This window comes from Bison bison, unplaced genomic scaffold (assembly GCF_000754665.1).
Source record: "Bison bison bison isolate TAMUID 2011002044 unplaced genomic scaffold, Bison_UMD1.0 scf7180017864180, whole genome shotgun sequence".
In the NCBI taxonomy this organism is placed as follows: Eukaryota; Metazoa; Chordata; class Mammalia; order Artiodactyla; family Bovidae; genus Bison; species Bison bison.
This window is the reverse complement of record NW_011494752.1, coordinates 15,971,122-15,994,031: the sequence shown is the minus strand read 5'-3', so window position 1 is coordinate 15,994,031 and position 22,910 is coordinate 15,971,122. Positions and strand designations below refer to the sequence as shown.

The 22,910-nt window shown below is 51.8% G+C and overlaps 5 protein-coding genes across 8 annotated transcripts in view; 3 read left to right on the top strand and 2 right to left on the bottom strand.

Moving 5' to 3' along the window:
* The window catches only part of EIF4A1 (eukaryotic translation initiation factor 4A1), a 6,011-nt gene extending 346 nt beyond the window's left edge, over positions 1–5,665 (top strand). The window contains exons 2-11 of the mRNA XM_010843089.1: positions 1,074–1,122; positions 1,539–1,671; positions 2,134–2,273; positions 3,212–3,380; positions 3,710–3,819; positions 3,982–4,125; positions 4,208–4,345; positions 4,466–4,555; positions 4,814–4,893; positions 5,001–5,665. Of these exons, the coding sequence (XP_010841391.1) occupies positions 1,074–1,122; positions 1,539–1,671; positions 2,134–2,273; positions 3,212–3,380; positions 3,710–3,819; positions 3,982–4,125; positions 4,208–4,345; positions 4,466–4,555; positions 4,814–4,893; positions 5,001–5,145 (1,198 nt within the window). The 3' untranslated portion in view covers positions 5,146–5,665. The remainder of the gene's footprint in view (positions 1–1,073; positions 1,123–1,538; positions 1,672–2,133; positions 2,274–3,211; positions 3,381–3,709; positions 3,820–3,981; positions 4,126–4,207; positions 4,346–4,465; positions 4,556–4,813; positions 4,894–5,000) is intronic.
* Positions 5,666–6,126: 461 nt separating this feature from the next.
* On the top strand, positions 6,127–8,178 carry CD68 (CD68 molecule). The gene is made up of 6 exons (XM_010843088.1): positions 6,127–6,311; positions 6,390–6,850; positions 7,018–7,137; positions 7,257–7,329; positions 7,442–7,612; positions 7,844–8,178. The coding sequence occupies exons 1-6, from the start codon at positions 6,263–6,265 to the stop codon at positions 7,975–7,977; spliced, it is 1,008 nt and encodes a 335-aa protein (XP_010841390.1). The 5' UTR covers positions 6,127–6,262; the 3' UTR covers positions 7,978–8,178.
* Positions 8,179–9,861: 1,683 nt separating this feature from the next.
* MPDU1 (mannose-P-dolichol utilization defect 1) lies at positions 9,862–13,306 on the top strand. Its single transcript, XM_010843085.1, has 7 exons — positions 9,862–10,005; positions 11,142–11,207; positions 11,396–11,528; positions 11,866–11,951; positions 12,070–12,188; positions 12,348–12,458; positions 12,592–13,306. The coding sequence occupies exons 1-7, from the start codon at positions 9,903–9,905 to the stop codon at positions 12,712–12,714; spliced, it is 741 nt and encodes a 246-aa protein (XP_010841387.1). The 5' UTR covers positions 9,862–9,902; the 3' UTR covers positions 12,715–13,306.
* On the bottom strand, positions 13,296–16,134 carry SOX15 (SRY (sex determining region Y)-box 15). Its single transcript, XM_010843086.1, has 2 exons — positions 14,331–16,134; positions 13,296–13,679 (listed from the first exon to the last, which is right to left on the bottom strand). The coding sequence occupies exons 1-2, from the start codon at positions 14,861–14,863 to the stop codon at positions 13,511–13,513; spliced, it is 702 nt and encodes a 233-aa protein (XP_010841388.1). The 5' UTR covers positions 14,864–16,134; the 3' UTR covers positions 13,296–13,510.
* Positions 16,135–16,264: 130 nt separating this feature from the next.
* Positions 16,265–22,910, bottom strand: part of FXR2 (fragile X mental retardation, autosomal homolog 2) — a 13,425-nt gene continuing 6,779 nt past the window's right edge. The window contains exons 5-18 of one of the 4 annotated variants that reach the window (XM_010843084.1): positions 22,886–22,910; positions 22,622–22,770; positions 22,296–22,389; positions 21,714–21,830; positions 20,184–20,354; positions 19,828–19,906; positions 19,398–19,507; positions 19,082–19,168; positions 18,572–18,794; positions 18,169–18,366; positions 17,881–18,081; positions 17,690–17,785; positions 17,446–17,546; positions 16,265–16,359 (exon numbers count right to left, since the gene is read on the bottom strand). In XM_010843084.1, the coding sequence (XP_010841386.1) occupies positions 16,354–16,359; positions 17,446–17,546; positions 17,690–17,785; positions 17,881–18,081; positions 18,169–18,366; positions 18,572–18,794; positions 19,082–19,168; positions 19,398–19,507; positions 19,828–19,906; positions 20,184–20,354; positions 21,714–21,830; positions 22,296–22,389; positions 22,622–22,770; positions 22,886–22,910 (1,657 nt within the window). In that variant the 3' untranslated portion in view covers positions 16,265–16,353. Of the gene's footprint in view, positions 16,360–16,412; positions 17,115–17,445; positions 17,547–17,689; positions 17,786–17,880; positions 18,082–18,168; positions 18,367–18,547; positions 18,795–19,081; positions 19,169–19,397; positions 19,508–19,827; positions 19,907–20,183; positions 20,355–21,713; positions 21,831–22,295; positions 22,390–22,621; positions 22,771–22,885 lie in introns of those variants that run through there. The other 3 variants (XM_010843082.1, XM_010843081.1, XM_010843083.1) reach the window with 3 other exon arrangements.

Sequence of the window (22,910 nt, the reverse complement as noted above, 5' to 3'; positions counted from 1 at the left end):
AGTGGGGAAAGGTAGAGGCGGGCGTGCGTGGCCCGAAGCCGCCGGTCCGATTGCCTCACTACCGGAGGGAGGGCTCGCGCGCTTGGGGTTCCGGAGGATTCTGACGGTACCACTCGCCGAAGGCGGGGGTCCTTAGGTCTGTAAATCCAGTCGCTTACTCGCGTGGAGCTATGGGTTGGGGGGAGAAGAAGCCGGCCGTTCAGTGTGCTGGTTTTCTTGACGGCCAGGACCGAGCCTAATCCCGAGGAGCGGCCGCGTGAGGCACCGGGAGCCCACCCGGCGCCGGGCGGGCGGGTCCATTTTGCCGCACAAGTCGGGCAATTGGCAAACTGCGGATGGGCAGGTCCACTTTACTTCAGGGGTGAGCGGCCTGAGGTATGGGAGGGCGACGCCATTTCGCGACGGGGGCGGGCGGGATGTGGATTGTTCCCTGTAGGCCGGGGGAGGGGGCCGTCGCCGGGTGGTCGAGGGAGCAAGCACATGGCTGCTCGAGGCGTTCCCCTCCCCCAGTCCGCTTCGCTGCTAAGTGTTGTGCAATCTACCCCTTTGCTAGCTCGGCTGGGGCTCATTGTGCGTGAGGCCGCCACCGCCCGCGGCCTCCCACATCCGGGCACTGCGAGGGGGGGAGATGGGCTGGAGGGAGTGGGGGAGGTGCGGGCGGTGTGACGTGGGGGGAAGGGGATGTCCTACCCCGGCGTCTGGGAGGTGGAGGGCGGGATTTCCGGCAGGCAGGGGCCACGGTGGGAGGTGCACGCGCTTGGGTTTGGAGCGCCGGACCCGGGACACGTGGCCCAGGAGGCAAGCACCACCTCCGCGCCCCTTAAGCGCAGCGCAGTTCTTCCAGCCTTGGGGTCTTCACGGAGCGTTACTCCATCTGGTCGGGGGTGGCTTGTCCTGAGCCGCTCCCGGGATGGGGCAAAGGCTTGACTCAGTTGTAAAATGACTTGCGTCTTACGGGAACTCGTGGGGGTTGGAATAGGGAGTGCAGGCTGATGGCATCATGCAAAGCCGGTTGCTGGTAGGAAGAGATTGACTGTCAGGATTTCTACATACTCCTGTTTTTAAACCAACAGATCTAGAGACAATGGCCCCGATGGGATGGAACCCGAAGGCGTCATCGAGGTGAGGCTGGATCCCTCCCACCATTATCTTTTCAAGTCTGGGAAAGCCAGTGGTAGTAGCATTATTTCGATTTTGCACTGGGGGTTTAATGAATAAAACCAGAACCCAGGATTCAACTGTGCTTAGTTTAAAACCCCCAGATAGGTAGGATTCTAATTCCTTTATGGTAATACATAATGCTTAAAGTTTGAGACATATCATCCAAATTCTGTTCTCCTTTGTATTAACAGCCAGCTTCACTGTTTACAGGTGGGCTGACCCCCTAGGGTGGTTTCCCAGGCTGAGTAGAACCAACCAGCTGGCTTCCTTGGGTTGAAGAGAGTGTGGTTTCTGAAGTTTTGGTGCAGGTACAGGGGCTTGTTTGCTCTTAGACAGGAGCACAGCCCCATTTCTCTGGATTCTTTTGCTTCCTGCAGAGTAACTGGAATGAGATTGTCGACAGCTTTGATGACATGAACCTCTCAGAGTCACTCCTCCGTGGCATATATGCCTATGGTTTTGAGAAGCCCTCTGCCATTCAGCAGCGAGCCATTCTTCCTTGTATCAAGGGTAAGATCCCTCTGCCCTAGAACAAGTTCTGAACCGTCCCTGACCTGGGTAGAGTGGCACCTGGTTGGTGGCGCCTGTCTCATATCAGTGAGGGACAAAACAACTCCTTGTTTATCCCAGCTTGGCTTTTGCTCTGTGCCCATGCCTGGTTCATGCCCTGGACACATGGATTGACTACTGGTTTAATCTCTGAGGTAGTGTTTTGGCCATATCATGTTGGCTTTTTACAGATATATTTCTAGACTAATTTTGTTGCAGTACTAAATGACTGAAACTTGGCTTAGTTTTCAGTTCTGTTCCTGTTTGGGTACTATGTTGTCAAAAAGTCTGAAGCACTTACTGCTGAGCACATAACATCTTTGTTGGTTGCTTATTGATCTCATTCAGCAGGGCTTTTGAATGTCCCATGATTCCCAAGAATGCTTTCTACCATATCAAATTTCTCTCCCAATTTGTGTTTAGGTTATGATGTGATTGCTCAAGCCCAATCTGGGACTGGGAAAACGGCCACTTTTGCCATATCAATTCTGCAACAGATTGAATTAGATCTAAAGGCCACCCAGGCCTTGGTCCTGGCACCCACTAGAGAGTTGGCCCAGCAGGTGAGTTTACTTTCCTTCTCTTGAGGGACTCATTTAGAAATGATCTGCAGAAACCAGAAGTATGTACCCTAACTACTACTGTTTCTAGAACTGAAGTAAGGGGAAAACAGGTGATGTGAAGTTGGTTGTTGACTTCCAGGTCTCAAGACTTACTAGATTAATTATAAGCTTTTTTCTAACCAAACACTAAAAGCATCCCTTACTCCACCCATTTCCTGAGTCAGATGAAAAGGCTGCTGGGTGGAGCCTAGCTGGCTGGGCAAGTTTGGCCATTTTATGAACAAACTCCCTGGCAATGGGCAAAGAGGCACCTGGTTGGTGGTGTTGCTCTTATATCAGTCAGGGGCAAAGCAGATGTCTAGTCCTTTGTTCATCCTAGCTTGATGCCTGGATTGGTGGCCAGAGCTATTTCATGCCTGGGGCACATAAAATGTAGGGCTGTTTTCCTTAGTCTTAAAAAGATGAGAAACCCCTGTCTCACAAGTTGACTGCTAATTGAGTTTAAGGGAATGTATTCTTGTAATGTTCTATGGAGGTATCATGGTCATTCTGTGCCTGACTTCTGAACAAAGATAATGTAAGCAAGAAGTTACCATAAAGCTCTCCTCTGGGGCCTTAGGGTCTAGAATATGATTCGAAAATGAAGATCTAACATAGGTTCTATGGCAGGAGTACAAGAGGATACAGGTGACCATATAGAAATTATTTCAGGGCTATTTTTGTGAGTCAGTGTGTACATTGAAGAACCATCCTGAGTTCAAATTCTGAGTCTGCCTTTTATCAGCAGAGATCTTAGTCTTACATGGTATGTTCACCGGTTTCTTGCTTGAGGGCGGTTAACTTAATAGTGTTAGGTCTCAAAAGTTGGAAAGAATGACTTTAAAATGGGGCCTGGCAGTTGGAGCTAATATACAGGCACTGTTCTTATTCTGATTCAGATACAGAAGGTAGTTATGGCCTTAGGAGATTACATGGGTGCCTCGTGCCATGCCTGCATTGGGGGTACCAATGTACGTGCTGAGGTGCAGAAGCTGCAGATGGAAGCCCCCCATATCATCGTGGGTACCCCAGGCCGTGTGTTCGACATGCTTAACCGGAGATACTTGTGTGAGTGCATCAGTTTTCTAGTCCTCTGGGTCACTTCCCTATGTGTGCTTAGTTTGGCTATAATTTCATTCCCAATGATATCCTCTGAAAGAGCTGCTCTGTGATGAACTCCATGCGTGTCATCTGAGCCTGGCTTCCCTGTCATCTCAGCCCAGGTAGTGTTCTACTTCCCAAGGCTGTTGTCTGGCCTGGAAAGGGGATCCCAGGCAAAGGATCAACCTTTGTATTCTGAGAGCAGAAGACTGCCTATGCTCTATTCTTTATCAGGATAGTTAGGTATATTTCAGATTTTTTAATAACTACCCATTGGTGTTTCCTTTTTGTTGTAGCTCCCAAATACATCAAGATGTTTGTACTGGATGAAGCTGATGAAATGTTAAGCCGTGGATTCAAGGACCAGATCTATGACATATTCCAGAAGCTCAACAGCAACACCCAGGTGAGGACAGGACATTGGGGTTGTCTTGCTTGTATGGCTGATAGCTTTGCATACAGGTTGTGGTATGCTTGGGGGTGATGATAGGAGCATTTATCAACTGCCAGGGAAACCATGGAATTCTAGAGTATTCCCTACCCTGAAGCTGATTTTATTTTTCATTAGGTGGTTTTGCTGTCAGCTACAATGCCTTCTGATGTGCTTGAGGTGACCAAGAAGTTCATGAGGGACCCAATTAGAATTCTTGTCAAGAAGGAAGAGTTGACGCTGGAGGGTATCCGTCAGTTCTACATCAATGTGGAACGAGAGGTGGGGCCCAGTGCAGGAGGCGGACCTGGTGGTGAGTTGTTGGGTATAGCCCCTGACTGATCTCCCCACCCCCACCCCCCAGGAGTGGAAGCTGGACACACTGTGCGACTTGTATGAAACCCTGACCATTACCCAGGCAGTCATCTTCATCAACACCCGAAGGAAGGTGGATTGGCTCACCGAGAAGATGCATGCCCGAGACTTCACCGTCTCTGCCATGGTGAGGTTTCTCTGCATCATTTACCAGCACAGTAAAACATGGCAGAGTATTACTTACAGCCAGTTCTCTCAGAAGCAACAGACCTACCCTTTACATACACCATTTCATTTCCTGTTTTAGCACGGAGACATGGACCAAAAAGAACGAGACGTTATCATGAGGGAGTTCCGCTCTGGCTCTAGCAGAGTATTGATTACCACTGACCTACTGGTGAGTAGAGGGGCATTTGGACAAGACTGGAAGGAAGAGGAGAGAATCCAAGTTGATTCCCTCTTCCAAGGGGCCTACTAGTGCCCCTCTTCAGGAAAGTAGCAACTTGGAATAAAATCTGGCACGCCTCAGGCTTCTGAGGAAAAGGGGGTGTTTATTTCCTTTGCCTGCCTTTGGCTGCCTACATGTATGGTTAATTTCTGGATAGACTTGTGCTTTCTCATTCACACCCTGAAACTGCCTTCTTTCTTTACATAGGCCAGAGGCATTGATGTACAGCAAGTTTCCTTAGTCATCAACTATGACCTCCCCACCAATAGGGAAAACTATATCCACAGGTAAATGAAAATCTGGTCTTGTTAACCAACCCAGTTCCCCTCTTGCCCAGTCCTCCCTACAGAGAAGCTTCTGATTTTTCTATTTTCCTTATCCTCACTTGTTCCAGAATTGGTCGTGGCGGACGTTTCGGCCGTAAGGGTGTGGCTATTAACATGGTGACAGAAGAGGACAAGAGGACTCTTCGAGACATCGAGACCTTCTATAACACCTCCATTGAGGAAATGCCCCTCAATGTTGCTGACCTCATCTGAGGGGGGGCTGTTGTGCTACCTAGCACCAGCCGGGGATGAAACCTTGGAGGGGGCTGAGGAGCAGCAGGAGGGGGGAGGGAAGGGAGCCAAGGGATGGACATCTTGTCATTTTTTTCTTTTTTTTTTTCTTTGACTCTTTGAATAAATGTCACTTTTTGAGGCAAAAGAAGGAACCGTGAACATTTTAGACACCCTTTTCTTTGGGGTAGGCGCCGTCTTCTTCTCCCAAAAACACTAATCCATTTCCCTAACCTAGTCAACCTCCAAACCCCAGAGGCTCTCCCACCCCAGCTGAATTCCTCTGAAAACATTCATTCAGTAGGGGCTACAATTTTGCTCCACCTCATCTGCTGGGCCAAATCTGGAGGGTGAACCCCTGAGCTAGGTAGCCCAGGGGGTTGTCCTCAGGTTGGAGGAGCAGGGGAGAGAAAATGGTAGCCATTTTTACATTGTTTTGTATAGTATTTATTGATTCAGGAAACAAACACAAAATTCTGAATAAAATGACTTGGAAACTGCCTGCCTTGGCTTCTCATTTCTTCCCTCCCACCTGCTGTTGGGTACAGCTCTACTGCCCCCACTGCCCCCATCCCTGCTAATAGTTACTTTCTGTTGTGCTTTCTTGTTGACTGGAAAATGGTCATGTTAACTAGCGGGTATGACCTTTCCATAGGGGTTGAGCAAGGACCATCATAAGCACCTCACATGTCTCAGCAAAGAGGAAGTGATGGAGGCAAAAGGGAGTGCTCTGAATTTACATCCTAGTGAGCTCTCCCATAGAGGGGCTGCTGCCTCTCTAATCACTTGTTGCAACTGCCAAGCACATTTTGCTGAGGAAGACAAATCCATAAGGATCAACTTCCCCAAAACTCCCCATCTCGCTACCCACATGATGCAGCTAGCTCCTTTGGTGACACCAGGGCCAATCACTTAATGACTAAGAGATCACGGTGGCTGGGGCTGAGGTGCCTGAGTCAGGCTGGGGGTGGGATCACCTCGAGTTAACAGGAAGTCCGAGATTTCCTCTTTTTTCCAAACAGAAGGCAGAGGGTACAGGGTTGGTTGAGCAGGCAGCTGGTACTAACACTGGTGGACTTGGGGTGAAGGCTGTTCTGTCATGAGGTTGGCTGTGTTCTTCTCTGGGGCCTTGCTGGGGCTACTAGCAGGTAAGGAGGAAGGGGACGGGGAGGAGGGCCCCTGGGAAGAAGCCTGCCCTGGGTTGCTAACCAGTTTTTTCCTCAAAGCCCAGGGGACAGGGAATGACTGTCCTCATAAAAAATCCGCCACTCTGCTGCCATCCTTCACGGTGACACCTACAGCTACAGAAAGCACGCCAAGCCCTGGAACAACCAGCCACAGAACTACCAAGAGCCACAGAACCACCACTTGGAGAATCTCCACCACCACGCATACAACCAACACCACAGGAACCACCAGCGGCGAGTCCCCAACAGCCACTCATAGTCCTGCTACCACCACCAGTCATCAGAATACTACAGTTCATCCAACAAGCAACATTACTGCCACGAGTCCAGGACCCTCCACCAGATCCCCCCACCCAGAACCACCACCCTCTCCAAGTCCTAGCCCAGGCTCCAAGGAGGCAATAGGAGACTACACTTGGAGTAATGGTTCCCAGCCCTGCGTCCGGCTCCAAGCCCAGATTCAGATTCGAGTTTTGTACCCAACCCAGGGTGGAGGAGAGGTAAAGCTAAAAGAGTGGAGGACATAAAGGGAAGGGGCTGAGGCCTGATATGATTCAGAAGTGGGGGAGGAAGAGCAGAGGAGGAGACAAATACAGATTGAAGACAATGGGAACATGGAATGGCAGAGCTGTGTAGTCTTGTGACCTCTCATCTTTAACTTCTACAGGCCTGGGGCATCTCTGTACTGAACCCCAACAGAACCAAGGCCCAGGGGGGCTGTGAAGGTACCCATTCCCACTTGCTCCTCTCATTCCCGTCCGGACAGCTCAGCTTCGGATTCAAGCAGGTATTAACCCTCATCCCTCCCTGTCACCCTATCACTACCAACCTCTTGCCATACCCCTTACTCTATACCTGGATGCAACTCTCCCCTGCTGCCCTGAGTCTTCCTGGTTGCCTCCCCAGGATCCACTGCAGAGCGCAGTCTACCTGAACTATATGGCTGTGGAGTACAACGTGTCCTTCCCCCAGGCAGTGCGTGAGTAACCTTCCCTTTCTCACCACTTGCACTAGATATTTGGGTTCCTGAAGGGACCCAGGCTAGTGGGTGGAGATGTGGATATGGAGCTAACTCTTCCTCATTCTTTTAGAGTGGACATTCTCAGTTCAGAACTCATCTCTCCGAGATCTCCAAACCCCCCTGGGCCAGAGCTTCAGTTGCAGAAATGCAAGCATCATTGTTTCACCAGCTTTACACCTTGATCTGCTCTCCCTGAAGCTACAAGCTGCTCAGCTGTCCCCCTCAGGGGCCTTTGGACCAAGTAAGACCTACTTCTTCCCGCCTCGAATTTTCCCATTGCACTGAAAGCCCCCACCCAGGCTTATAAATCTCCCTCCTTGCACCCCCAAATCTCCTCCTCTCAAGCTTGTCACAGCTGGGGTAACTGTCCTTCCTCCTCCATAAGGCTTCCCAACATCCCCTACATTCCTTCCTCCCACCTTGATCCCAACCACCACCACTGTGACACCCACTTGACCTGTCTTTCCACCAGGTTTCTCTTGTCCCAATGATAAGTCCATCTTGCTGCCTCTCATCATCGGCCTGATCTTACTCGGCCTCCTCACCCTGGTGCTTGTTACCTTCTGCATCATCCGAAGACGCCCACCCACTTACCAGCCCCTCTGAGCATGTCTCAATATCCAGGGCACCAGGAGGTCCTTTCATTTCTCATCACTCAACTGACTTAAAGAGATAAAAGGTATCATCCTTCTCTCTCTTGATGAACAAAGAGATAATGCAATTGGGAAGGATGAGGGAAAAGATGTTTATTAAATATGACTGATTCCCCATCTCCCATGGGAAAACAATAAAACTTGCTCAAATCTTTATCCTTGGTTTTCCTTGTCCTTCCTGCCAGAATTAAAAGCCGTTAAGTTTCTTGTCACACACCTTTTGATACCTTCCATGGCTGAGTCTAAGGGTCCTAGAAACAGCTCACCAGGAGCGATGAAAATGTCACTTTGTGGTGCAATGCCCTCATGGATTCCTCCTTCAAAGTCTGGCACAGCTGTTGTCAAACTGGCCTTGCCTCCCTTGCTCCTCTTTTCCTGGGGTCTCTGGCTGTTCCAGTTACCTCTCCTCCAATCCAGGGGAGCCACCCATCCCAGCAGCCTGTCAAATGCTCTGCCCTACCAACTGTGTCCGAGCTAGCGAACAACCCAGATTAAACTCTGGCTGCATCTGGGATGCTCCTATCTCACCTGCAAAGGATTTTCATCAACCACAGGAGCAATATGTACTGTGACTTCCATAAAATATCCTTTACGCTCCTGGGCAATCCACAGTCCCTGGTGGTGGTGCCCCCTAGTGGTGGTGGGTGGCACCCCTAGGACAGCCCCAGTGTGGATTCTAAAAAGCATCTCCCCGACCGCCCTAGCCTGAACGACCAGACCAGGAAGTGCTAAATTCCCCTTTACAGTTCATGGCCCTGTGAGCATCGCCAGGGCCAATATGGGGCCCTTCCAATTGTGGGAGCCTTAAAAAGCTACAGAAAGCAGCCGCCGAGACCGGCAGACCCACCCCTTTTGTGGGAGCTCGTGTCCGAGACCCAGCAAACAACACACCACCGCCTTGCGACACCTCGTAAGACCCTGCAGACTGTGGCGCAGGAGTCACCGAAGGGTGTGGTATTCCCAGCAGGTGCCCAGCCACCAGAGCGCGATGACCAGTGCCATCTCCACCAAGACTTAGTGTCCGGGCACTGGGTGCCAGAAGGCATCGCTACTGCTGGGTAGTCTTGAGATGTCCCTAGGCGAGATGCTAGGGCGCCCCCATCTGGCCCAAATCCTGGCTAAGCACGTGGTGATAGGAGGCCGAGAAAGGGGCCATGGCCCAGAGGTGGCGCCCTCGGGCCAGTGAGGTGAGAGGGAACCCCGGGGCCTTCGTTTCACAGAAGCAGCCAGGACTGGGCCCATATGGGAGCTAGGGACGCTGCCATCTCCGGAAACCGGGCTCTCCTTCCCCACCACCCCTTCCTCTGTTTCACTGTCCTGGCCCAGCGCACCCATTTGCCAAGGCCTCGGCGAACCTGAGGGAGAAGCATGGGCCTTGCGCCTAAGGTGAGCGGCCTGGCTCACACTGTCTCGCTCCCATCGGCGCCATGTCCTCTGGAGACATCGAGAGTACAGGAGGCGGAAAGCTACACCGCCCACACCCAACGCCATTTTGGAGACTCACGCCCCTTCTCTCTCAACTTCGAACAATGTAGTAAGCTGGAAGAAGACAAGATGGCGCCGAGCAGGAGGAGCGCAGAAAGGAAGGATAAATCTTTCTGCGTAAACAAAGGCTCGAAAAATGAAACTGCGCAGGCGTACAGCTTTGGCACGCTTTAAAAATTCGAGCAGCAGGGAGGGAGCGCTCCAAAAACGTGGTTTCCAGGCGAGACCTATTTTACGTTAACGAAGGTGGGATGGCGTAAGGAAGAGCTGGGGCGGGAGGCGGGGCGCGGTCCTGCTTAGTGGCGGGAAGGCGGGAGGCGGAGCGCTCGGAGCGCGCGTGCGCACCGTCAGTCAATGGCGGTTTGAGGGATTGGCGGAAGTTAGCTTTGCAATATGGCGGCCGAGGTAGACGGGCCACTTAAACGGGTGCTGGTGCCGCTTCTTTTACCTGAGAAATGCTACGACCAAATTTTCGTCCAGTGGGACTTGCTTCATGGTAAGTTTTATTTGGCATCGGGTCACAGTTTTGCGCCAGCGCTCTCCGGCCGTAAAGGGGCCATGAGTGCGGACTAAGTGACGGCGCTGACTATTGCCACAGCATTCTGGGCGGAAGTCGTGTCTGAAAGGGGCGGAAGTATCTCGGGCTCCGTAGAATTATGTCTCCATATTTGGGCGAGAGGGGAAGTCGCCAGGTTCGGAGTACTTTGCTTTAGCGACCGATGAAAGACGGAAAGACTCAAATTTTACAAAACACAGTTTAAGATCTGATTAGATCGTTCTAACATCTAATAGATCTGTACACCTTCAGGAGCAATGCTACAAATGATTCAAAGCCTCTTATGAATCAAGGCCTTCTGTGGCACCCCCAAGGCTCCTGCCATCGTAATGGCTTTGCTCCCAGCCTCCACGTTTGCTCACGGTGTAATTTTGGACTTAATGTGTCTGGCTTCCTTTTTCTATCTACTAGGCAACGGCGCAGCCAAAACCCGCCTCTGACATCAGACCTTTAGGGAAGCCTTCACAGTCCACCCCCTTCAGTTTTTTGGTACCCCTCTGTTCTCCCGGGACAGTGCTTTTTTTAGCTGCGTTCATGACCCATGATAGTCAGACTACCACTGGGGCAAACACTTTGGGGGTGGACTTCCAGGCTAGAGAAGATGTTGGTAGCTAGAACATAAAAGCGGGCCGCGAAAGTTCCTGAGTAGGGGCCAGGGACAGTGTTCGAGAATGAGCGATATAAAGGAAACCTATTCTTGGAGAGAAAAGACGTGTGGATTGCCTACTTGCTCACAGGCGGGGAATAAAGGATCAGAGGACTCTTGGGCCTTGTTCAGCTCTACACAAGGAAGCAGTGGAGAGCCTTGGAAGTCAGATGAAGGAATTTAGGTGTGATGGGCAGGGAACGGAAGAGTGGGTCAGAGGAAAGAAAAGGTAAAAGCTGTTTTGCAGTCACCTTGTCTGAACGTGATATGATTTGGAGTAGGAAGAACTAGGCCTTTTTCACCTGCCTTCAGACCACCCAAGATTTCCTTTTGTGGGTATGTCAAGATCTTAAAGCACTTAAAGCCTTTAGGCCTGCAAGTCCTGGCCTGGGTTCCAGAAGTCTCATCTCTGCTTAATTTCTCTTCTTAGTTCCCTGCCTCAAGATTCTTCTCAGCAAAGGCCTGGGGCTGGGCATTGTGGCTGGCTCACTTCTGGGTATGTTTCTTATCATCTTCAATTCCTGCTGCTGGGAGGTGGGTAGAGTGCTGAGATACCATAGACTGAATGGGTTCCTTAACTAGAAGTGGGGTTAACATGCCTCCAGGTCTGCTCTGTGGCTGTTCTGCTGTGCACCCAAGGGATGTCAGTTCCTCAGCCCTGCTCTTCTCATCGTCTTTTCCCAGTAAAACTACCCCAAGTGTTTAAAATACTGGGAGCCAAGAGTGCCGAAGGATTGAGTCTTCAGTCGGTAATGCTAGAGCTAGTGGCATTGACTGGGACCATGGTCTACAGCGTCACCAATAACTTTCCCTTCAGGTAAGGGGCCCTGCCCTTTATCTCCAAGGGTAAATGCTCACAACTCTAGTAGGGGTTAGAGGGAGGGAGGTAAAAGGGCAGGAAGACTTAAACCTTTCTGGAACTCTAGTCATCATCTATGGTGATGATGAGAGGAGGCGAGCAACCCAAGAACACCCAGTTTCCAATCCTGAATCAACTGCATGGGGGCTGCCGGGAGGCAGGAGGTAAGGGACCAGTAGGGCTGTGGCGGATAGGGAATAATCAGAGAATTGTGTCCCCAAGATGGACGGGCTCTGGAGGCTTTCCCTGCCTCTTCCAGGCCCGTCTTTCTTCCTTCCAACTCTTGACTCTGCAGCTCTTGGGGTGAAGCCCTGTTCCTGATGCTCCAGACAATCACCATTGCCTTCTTGGTCCTGCACTACAGAGGACAGACTGTGAAAGGTGCTGAGGATAGACCCATGAGCTGGCTGCCAGCTCTCAGGAACCTTGCTGGGAAGGCAGGCTTGGGGAAGCCAGGGGACTCAGAAGTTGACACGAACTCCTTATTTCCGTCTCCCAGGTGTTGCTTTCCTAGTGTGCTACGCCTTGGTCCTTCTGGTGCTGCTTTCACCACTGACGCCCCAGGCTGTAGTCACCCTGCTCCAGGCCTCCAACATGCCTTCGGTGGTGGTGGGAAGGGTGGGTGCTGGGAACAAGGGAGAGGATGTTGGGAAGGGGGGTGGGTAAAGAGTAGAGGAGAAACCCAAAGTTTGCAGGGGGTGGGACTGAGAGAAATGACATGGGAACATGGAATGAGTTCAGATGACAGAACAAAGGGTGTCTCAACTCTTCCCTTAGCTGCTCCAGGCAGCCACCAACTACCGCAATGGGCACACGGGCCAGCTCTCAGCCATCACAGTGTTTCTGCTCTTTGGAGGGTCCCTGGCCCGAATCTTCACCTCCATTCAGGTGAGTGCACCTCCTCCCCTCTAGAGGGCACCATAACTTCACCTTACCTCTCCCTGCCGGAGGACTTCAGGCTGCCTCTTTTGGAACCCTTTCTCACTATGCTTAAGTGACCCTAGCTGTGTCTCTCACCCAGGAAACTGGAGATCCCCTCATGGCTGGAACCTTTGTAGTCTCTTCTCTCTGCAACGGCCTCATCGCTGCCCAGGTCCTCTTCTACTGGAATGCCAAGGCTCCCCACAAGAAGAAAAAGCAGTAGAGTTGAATGGGCTCCTTGAGTACATTCCATGTTTGCATTCATCCACCCAACCTTGGGGTCCTTCCCGTCTGGATCAGTTTGCTGCTGTCTTTTAACCATTCCCCGTCTTCTGCAATTGCAACTTTGATTGGCCCAGATCCTTAGGATGGGGTAGAAATTTTCAGGCTGACATTTTAACATTGTGTGCTGTCCTGTGTATATGCTCTGGAGACATTTAAACATTTGGCTGAAATTTTCTTTTAGCAGAAGTTTCTAGCTAGTTAATATATTCTGGGCAAAAGTCTTACCTGTCTTCCCCATTTCCCCACTTTCCTTCTGACCCTGAAGGACAGAGCCTGGACAGTGGAAGGGACCAGGTGCTTATGGTTTCCTTCCTCCCCCAGCCTGGCTCCTGGACCCCAGTGCTTGGTGGGGGGGTAGGGGGAAGGGGACAGAAGAATGACTCAGGCAGGGCCCCAGGGTGGGGTGAGGAGGTTCCTGCTCTGGCAGGTCCAGGCGGAAGGGAGTGGAGACTGCTGGTTCCTGCTGCAGTAAAGGGGAACAGAGATGGAACAATAAAGACTCAGAGACATGGTTTAATTGTACAAAACTGTATTCAGCCTACCAAAAAAAAAAAAAATCTGTGGGTGTTGTTCCCCCTAGCTTTCTGGGGTTTGAGGAGTACTGCTCATCTCTGAACGGTGGTCCAACACAGTTCTAAAGAATTTGCAGCCTGGGAGTGGGGGTGGTGGTGGTCTGGGTAGAAACATAGAAAAGGAGACTGGAAACCTTTCTGGGCGGTCCACGTCTGTGAGGGTTAGAGGTGGGTTAGGGGCAAGGGGGTCCCTGAGAGGGGTGGGTTGTACAGAGGGGGAGAGCCTGGGGGTGGGTAGGGGCTGTAAGCAGTGAGTAGCTCCCCCTGGAGCCTTGGGTTACTCTGAGGGAGAGAGCACGGCGAGGGGCCCTCTGGTTTACAGTGGGAAGAGCTGCAAAGAGAAACACTATGGTTAGAAGGCATTTGCTCCCTGGATTGGAGGTGCCAAGTAGGGTCCCTGACTCGTATGTGGGGGTAGTTCTGACCAATTCTGCACAGACGGGTGGAATTAATCAGCCACCCATCCATCCCTGGCTATCTGGACCCCCCAGAGTACCAATGGTAGGGAAGGGAACCCCATGATGGCTTAGAGCTGCACCACCACCACAACCATGTCAGGGCACGCTCAAGTGCGAGCTTGCGTGCTGCGCGCCTGTTTTTCTCTTTTGGGGCGGCAGGCCAGGAAGGGGTAGAGTTGGGCTTGGCCTGTCCTTGCCCCGGGGCTGGGAGAGGAAGCCGGGTCACACGAGGGCCAGAGCGGGGGCCGGGGCGGGGGGAAGGATGGGAAACTCAAGTAACTAGAACAGAGTCACATCCAGGTTGCTGCTCTTGCGGTGTCACCACCAACAGACTCTGATGGAAGAAAGACCCTGGCTCCCCTGAAGTCTCCCACCCTTCATCGGGCACCCTCCAAATTCCTGCATGAAGTGTCCCCTACTTGGGTGGGCTCAGGACCCCTGCCAGCCAGGCTCTCTGGTATCTGCCCCCACCCAGACTCTAGGACGGGCACAAGTTTCTGTCATCCTGTTCCTCGGGTACTCACCCATAACTGCCAGGAAGGTAGGCTGTCGAGTAGTTGGGGGGCTGGTACCCAAAGCCTCTGCTCCCCTGGTTGGCTGCATATCCAGGCCCCCAGACTGGCCCGCCGCCAGCCACGCCGCCGCTTCCCTGGCTGAAGTGGGGCGACCCGGCGCCCGCGCTCTTGGTCTTGCGCCGGGGCCTGTACTTGTAGTCGGGGTAGTCGCGCAGGTGTCGGGCCCGGAGCCGCTTAGCCTCCTCCACAAAGGGCCGCTTCTCATCCTCACCCAGCAGCTTCCACTGCGCGCCCAGGCGCTTGGAGATCTCCGAGTTGTGCATCTTCGGGTTCTGCTGCGCCATCTGGCGGCGCTGGGCGGAGCTCCACACCATGAACGCGTTCATGGGCCGTTTGACCTTCTCCAAGGGAAGCCCCCTGGAGACAACTGGGCTCCCGGCGCCCTCCCGCTCCTGGGGGCCCGAGGACGAGGAGGTAGGGGCCGTCGGAGTGGGAGGGTCCAGGTTCCAGGCCTGGTCGTGTGAGGAACCCGGTACCGCCATGGGGGTGCCGAAGGGAAGCCTTCAGAGAGCGTTTCTACACGCCCTCTCCTCCGAAGTGAAACGTTGATCCCCAAACCCGGTATCCTAAGTGTCTTTCTAATCCGGAGTCGTTACAGAGAAACTCGTGTCCTTTTTTTTTTTTTTAAAGTTCAGAGTCCTTATAATGGAGCCCGTACTTCCAACCAATCCGGCACTTCTGGGGAGTCCAGCGCAAAAACCGCTGCCTGGTACCCGCTCCTGTACAGGTTGTGCTCTTTCCTTGTGGCTGCGAGGTTCCCGGCGACCCAGTCTGGCGCCCCCTGCCCGCTGCCCGCTGCCCGCCAAGGGCCCGGCTTCGGTGAAGGCGGTAAACCTCTGCGATCGGGGGCCCCGCAGCTGCCAGGCAGCGTAGCCCAGGTGCCACGGCCCTCTCTCACCAGGTCTCAGCGTCTGTGGCTGGTGGGTGGGCCAGGCTGGGGAACAGCTTTTAACGACTGGCTCCTCCCCACTCCCTCCCAGCCGACCGCGCCTCCTTAAGGGCGCCAACATCCCCCTCCCTTAGGCCAACCCAGGTGTCCCGTTCTTCCCAGCCCCCCACTCTCCCCCCAGGGGACCACACCCCCTCTCCACCCAAGACCTAGAAGTCAAGCCTTCCAGCCCCAATAGCCTAAACATCTACTCCTCCCTTCTTAAGCACAGCGATTTAAAATCAATATCTTTGCACAATGGGATCAAGTAGAGGGGGATCAAGAGCCCTCAGGGTCAGAGTTGTGCTGGGAAGCAGGTGGGAACACCCAACGCACTAACCCAAACCTTTTTCTGGTGCCTACAACTCCTCAAGTCCCTGACCAGCCCGGGGGCAGAAAAGTCAGGAGGCAGGCAGGCAGGCCATTTTTGTTTCCTGAGTCATCCCAGCAGGTGCTCGGGTGGTGATACAACCCCTTGCCAGGTGAGAAAATTTAAACCCTCACCACTGTAGCCCCCAAACCTAGGTTTCTCCACATGTTTTCTCTCTAAACCTCAGAGTTCGGAGGCAGGGCACAAGGAAGCCCAGGAAGAACCAAGGCTGAGATCAGTGATATGGATGCTGGAGAGGAAGCCTGGATCCAGAGCAGAGTACCAGCAGGAATGAGGGCTTGACACCTAGGTTCCAGGGGGCTGTCTTGAGGGAACCCTGCTCCCCACGCTCCCCAAGGCCCAGCCCAAGCCCCAGGCCTCGGGTAATCGGATTAAGCAGCCTGCCTTGGCTCTCAGCTCTTAGCAGGAACAGCTCCAGCTCTGAGCAGCCCTACCTAGCCTGCTGTGACTCAGGGTATAGGAGTGGCCTAGCTCCCTCTACCAGCAAACCTGGGGGAGGGGAGAAGCAGCAAGGCACCAGCTGCTTTTCTCTAGACCAGGAGGGTACCTGGGCCTGGGGAATTCAGGAATGTCAGAAATTCCTAGACGTAGACCATCTCTGGAATGCTAGAGAAGCCAGCTGTGGTGACACAGGAAACAAGGGCCAGGGCAGGTCACTCCTATAGAAACAGATGGACCAAACTGGGCACAAGGAAGGTACAGGAACCGGAGAGCCATTTGGATTTTTTTTATTCTCTTTTTAAATACTGTACAGTGAAAAATAAATACGCCTTCTCATCCACCAGACAAGGTTGGTCTCCCCCTCCCCTGGGGGACCTTGTCACCCCCCTTCATACACACCCCTGGTTCTACTCCAAAACCTTCCCCATGCCTCCCACCCACTTATACCCTTACTATCCCCGTCTTCCACAGTGATGAGGCCCCAGAAATGGGGGGTACAGGATGGGAGGAGGGATAGCAGGGGAGCCCCCCTGAACTGTCAAATCTGGGTGGGTCAAGGAGCACCCCGCACCAACAGGCGGAGAATGGGGGTGTTCAGAGAGAGATTGGGGCATTAGAGGATAAAGGCACATCCAGTCTGATGGGGAAGGAGAGAGGCTCCCCTCACCCTGGGGGAAGGGTGGACAAGAGGGAGGGGGTAGGACCCTGTTACACACCCCTCCACTAGCTCCTGGAGGCTGGGGGGGACCCAAGCTGCTGTGCCACCCCCCTCCCCCCTAGATAAGAGCAGCTCCAGCGCAGGTCAGTCGGGCCTGTGAGGGCCATTGGTGTTGGGCAGCAAGCGAGATGGAGAAGGGAGGGATGCGGGCTGGAGGGTCTATGAAACCCCATTCACCAAACTACCCAACTCCAGGGGGGCGGAGAGCTCCCCATTCTCTGAGGGGCCCTTAGGAAGCTTGCTGACAGAGTCACCCTGAAGGGAGAGTGGGAAAGAAAATGGAGAGGAATGAAAGGAGGTCAGTAGAAATTCAGGTAATGCTATTCCCTACCACCTAAGAGCTCCAGGCATCTGGTGGGACCCAGGGGTTGGTTGCCAGTAGTCACTTTTACTGGGATCCAGAAAATATGAACCAAATGGCCCTTTCTCTTCTATACAAACTTTTCACTATTTTACATGCAGCCTAAACTCCAGCTGCATGTCTTCCTTGCAACTTCACAAGCGATTTCTTAGCGAGTTTTCATGTGCCCCCTACTCCAGAACAACACAAAAGGTAGTGGGGGTAAACTATGTCTTCCTTGCCTACCTTCTGCCCTGAAAGAGAATCCTCTGAAGGTTTAGTGCGTTCCAGGGGTGGCCGCTGGCGGCTCTGAGATTTTGCTCGGGAGATATAGTCAGCCACAGTCACTGGGGAAGACAGAGGATCAAGTTTCAGAAGGAACCCAGGTATCCAGCCCCTAGACCCTCACTGAACCCCTACCGCTAGTTTCCACAGGATAGGAGGCATCCTGTTCTCTGAGGTAGTCTGCTGGAATCCAGTGTTAGCTCACCTGGCTGACGGTCTCCACTGATAGAGCCATCAGTCCGGTTACCACGGTTACGGCGGCGGCGGCTCCGATTACGACGCTGGGGTCTTGACTCATCTTCTGTGGAGCAGGGGAAAATGAGAACTGTGCATCAATCGCCCACCCCCTCAATTCTTTCCCAGCTGTAGCCTTTCACACCCTCACACACCCCTTACCCAGGCCATTCTCTGTCATGCCGGGCCCGTCGGATTCCAGGCCTCCGTCCATGACAGTCCTATCCTCATCTGTGCGGCGGCGGCGCGAGCGGCGGCGTCTGGCGCTTGCTGGGGGGGGGTCCCCCGGCTCTGAATCAACTGGGGGCTCTGGTTCGGATGTGTCCAGTAGGCTGTAGGGATTACTGTCTGGGTCTTTCAGCACTGGTTGGAGGAAGAAGGAGTTGGGAGTCAGGTGTCCACCATCTTTCTTTTTGGCCCACATTCATGAGCCCAGCTGTCTGCTTCTACCTGAGCTAATCGATGAAGAGTTGTATCTTGAGGTGGGCCGGGGGGCAGGTGGGGGTCCCCTACCCCGGCCTCCTATAGGACGCCTCCGGCTTTCTTCCCCCCGGGTCGGGGGATCCCGGTCGCCAGGCCCAGCTCGGGTGGGCTCCTCCCTCTTCTCTGACTCCGTCTCAGAAGCTGTGGATAGGTCTGAGTTGGGGCCTGAAGAACATAGTGGCGTTCAAACAGGGTCCCTCACCCTATCCCAGGATCCATCCCCACCCCCAAGCTGGAAAATCCTCCCTCACTCCTTAGTCCCTTAGCCAATCACTTCATCTTCTCAATCACCCTTTCCTCAAGCTTCCACCCAGGCCACTGACTCCCACAGCCCACCACTGCTCACCCCCTACTCGCATAGCTGTCTCACCATAGGCAGGACCGCCTGTCCTCCGGCCCCGGCCCCGGCCCCCATAGCTGCCCCCATAGGTTCGTGTGGTATGAAGGGAAGAGGAGGAGCTCTCATCAGTGGTATATCCAGCCTTGTCACTGCTGCCGCTGCCCCGCCCACTTCCAGGAGGCCGAAAGCCCAGCCCAATCTGCCGAAGCTGCTCATCAATCTGCAGCCTCTCCAAGCGGAGCTGCTCCACCTCCTGGTTGGGTAGAAGATGGAGAAAAACAAGGAAGAAGTGTAAGATCAGTAGTCTCTCTTCACACTTCTCTGCCCCAACTGTCCCTAGGGACCTGAACTCTCAGGAACACAAGGCTTAAAACAGGGAAAATGACGGGTTCCAACTCCACAGCCCCAATTTTCCACCTAACAGTTTCTGTTCTACTCAGAGACACAAACTGGAAACCACCACTTTTAACTCCATCCAGCATGCTCCTCAGACCCCTGTACACGTGGGTTTTTCCTCTCCCAGGCTCCTGGCTTGGGTACCTGCAGGTAGGAGAGGTGATATTCCAGCAGAGCCTGAGCATTGCTGATGTTTTCTCGGGTGCCAACAAATATGAAAGGAACCATGCCCTGGAGAGCAAAGGACACAGGGATTAGAAACAGACTCAAATCAAGTATTAAGTCCACCTTGTCTTCTAGAGAAGCCTACACAAAAAGGATCTTTCTGGGCTCTCCATCTACTAGGAAAAACCAAAGTTCCCATGTCCCATCCCCTAGAAATCCCAGCCCTCAAGAGAATGGCTTGGAGAACAATCACATCTACTCTGGAAACCAATCTCTAGGTGTAGTTGCCCCATACCTCTTCCCTGGGGTTCTTCTTATCATTATCACCTTCAACTCGAACCCTCACCACACCAGATTTATCCACAATCTCCTGGATCACTTTCCCATTCTTTCCAATCACTTTGCCTGAATAGGTAAAGGAGGAGTTAGGCTTTTTTTTTTTAAAGGAAAGAAAAAAGAGCAAAAACAGACAAGTTTTCCAGCTTGTATAAAAGAATTCTGTTTAATGAATCTCCTGCTTCTAGGCTTCTAGTGTGTTTTCACAGGACAGAACACCACAATCCCTAGAAATCAGTTCTCCCATTTTTGTCACTCCAACTACAGACTGTTTGGTCTGTCCTCGTGAAAAGAAGTTCACCGGGAGGTGCGAAGCCAGAATCATTTTAGAGCATCTCACATCTGGCCCCCAACATGTTCTCTTATATACATACACAACCCTAACTCACCAACCAGGTTCCTGGGCACTTGCACGGAGTCCTCAGAAAACTCAAGATAGCTCCGGGCCTGTCGGCATGCTTCAGGAGTCTAAGAGAAGAATGGGGAGTTATTAATAAAACAGAGGACCTGGATCTCAAACAGTGATCTTCCTGCCACTCTCTGTCTTTGGGAAAATGTGCTGCCGCCAAAGTCTGGGAGGGAGGAAGCAACTATACTCCAGTTAAAGAAAAAAAAAAAAAAGGTTATGCACATTATTAAAAAAAAAGGGGGGGGAATGAAGTGAATACGACAGGCTTCCTTTCTATTTCACACACTCTTCTTTCTATCCCCGCAGGGACTTAGATGACAGGTATCTTTTGCTGACCTCCCCATAGATTCGGAAAGTGCAGGTCTCTTCACCCAATTCAATGGCAGTCACCCCAGGTACTTTTCGGGCCTGCTGGATGTTGGCACCATGAGTCCCAATTGCTAGTCCCATCAGGTCCTCTCGCACTGTGAACTCCTCTTGGAAAGCTGCCGCCAGCTGCTTACTTGTCTGAAAGAAAAAAAGACACTGACCTATAGGAATCATGGTGAAATTTCAGACATCTGTCCCGGGAATCTGACGCTTTGCATAACTTCAATAAGAAAAGACTGCGAAAGAAAGCCAGAACTATCTGGAAGTCCACTGACCACCAGGACCTGTGTGGAGAATTTAGGAATGCTTCATTCCATTCCTACCTTCTCAGTACCAATGGCTTGGTGGGCAGGGGAGGTAATGATGGCAGGGTTTGGGCCAGGAGCCATCAAAGTTCTGGATTTGGCTCCAACACTATCTGGTTGTATAATCCCAAACACAACATACTCTCTGTGCCTCTGTTGCTATCCACTAAATGATTACACCTGACCTCTGTTCCATTCTCCACTAAATGATTACACTTGACCTGCACCATTCCCAGACTAACAAGAGGATTAAATAAGACTGGTGTTTAGAAAGGACTTTTCACATGGTAAATGCAAGTGTAAGGAATATTTACCTTATCCAAAACAATACAAATTCCCAAAATAAAACCCAACAAGTTGAGGAGAAAGCAAGAGGTTAAGAAAAGCATAAAAAGAGGCTATGACACACCATGCTACCACTTCGTTTCTCAACCAGTCCTCAGAGGGAGGCATGAGTACAAGGGCAAGCAAAGGGAAAGGCTCTGGCAGCACCCTGAGGAGCATCCCTGGAGAAGTACAGAGTACCATGGGCCAGAATTTGCACAGGCTCCCATAAAGATCACTTGAATAAAAGGAAATGGATGTTCAAATAACACATACACATATGCACCTCATTTAGGACAGTATAATTCCTAAGGGAATCTGACCATCATAAGATGTCAGAATTCAAAAAGACCTTGTATAAACACTCTCCTTCAACTACCTCATTGTCACAGATAAGGAAGAGAAAACTCACTGGAATCAAATTATTTGCCAAAGGTCAATTATTTGACAAAGCAAGCCAGGATTGATTCCAAGACCAGGGATCTTTTCCAGTGTACAAATGGCTCTCACAAAGTGGTTTGGTTCTCAGAGGTAATTTGGGGGCACCCAGTGGAGGTAAGACCCACACCCTCTTCCACTTTTAGACAGACTTGTTCTGATTCATCTGTCTTATGCATTGTGCTTTCAAGTAAAATTTCACTTGGTCACAGGGTCCGGTAGCTTTAAAAAAAAAAAAAAACAACCTTCACACTAAAAACATGATGGAGCTCTGCCATCCGGAGGAGTTTGAGATGAAACAGCAGACCGAGGTTTAATGGCCCAGAAAGACCTTAACCTCTGTTCTATAAACATAACAGTATGAGTGGAGGATGAGGTGGGAGGAAGACAGCAATACCATTCAGCAGTAAAAAGTGGAGCCCAAACTTACCTCGAGGTGCTTGGTAGCTTCTTCATTGCGCGACATGAGCAGCAGTTTGGTGCGCAGGCTTCGAAAATGCATATCACCCAGCAGGGATGCTCGCTTCACAGGGGCTTCCGTGGTTGACTGGAAAGAAACCAACAAAAAAGTCACTAAAAACTGCCTATGTTTTAGAGGAGAGTTAGGAACTGGGAATCAGGACACCTGAATCTCTGGAAAAGGGCAGGAGTTTAAGAAACAAATTTGAGGAAGAGAAAATCATTGTTGGTCTCACAAGGGCCTACTATCTGGGTGCCTATGGGAACTGATTTTACGTGGCAAGCACAAGTGAGATTCATACTGTTCCTGAGAGTCCAAATATGCAAGAAGGGTCCTTGACCCAAACTGCAATATGATGGTCAGGTTGAAAAAAAATGAAGGTCATACATGAGAAAGACTAAGGAATGGTAGGGCTAACCTGGGTCCACAGGAGTCAGGAGCAATAAAGTCCTCTCTGACAAATAAATATAAGCACACTTTAGCTCTTCCCTTCTTGCAAAAGAGTTAAAAGGGGAGAAGGGCTTAGGTGAAGTTCAGGCAAAATAAACTCACCAGGATGAAGAGCTCACTATTTGTGATGTTGAGAAAGATGCAGTTTGCTCCCAATGCTTTCTTGAACTCTTTATGGACGTTTTCATTGGAGCAGCTGCAGAGAAAAGAGAACAGTGCTCAGTGGGCAGAGTATAGAGTATAGCTGAACATTCAGGGGAGAGAGGGGGACTGCAGTTAAAGAACAGAGATGAGGAAACAGAACTGGGAGCAGAGAGGACTCTAGAGGGCCAAGGGAACACAAAACACACTGGGAGCAGGGCCTGGGAGAAACGTGTGCAGAGATGAGGACCATAAAGGGGGTCCCCCACACCCAACATCCCACTCACGCCTCTCTCAGATCCTCAGGCACAGCCATGGTAACCTTGAAGAAGCTGCCTTTGGTTGCAAGGGGATTGGGATTAACTGGCCGAAGCCGTTCCAGGGTGACAATCTCATTGTAAGTGGCATCGCAGGCAGCATATTCAATAACATAGAACTGGCAGAAGGAAAGAAAGAAGAAGGTGTGGATAACATGAGCTTCTATCTCCCACCTTTCTCTGACAAAAATGTTTCAGCAGTTCCCCCAAAGACCTTGACAATCAGTCACTCACATCTCCCTTCATCATCCGCACCCGG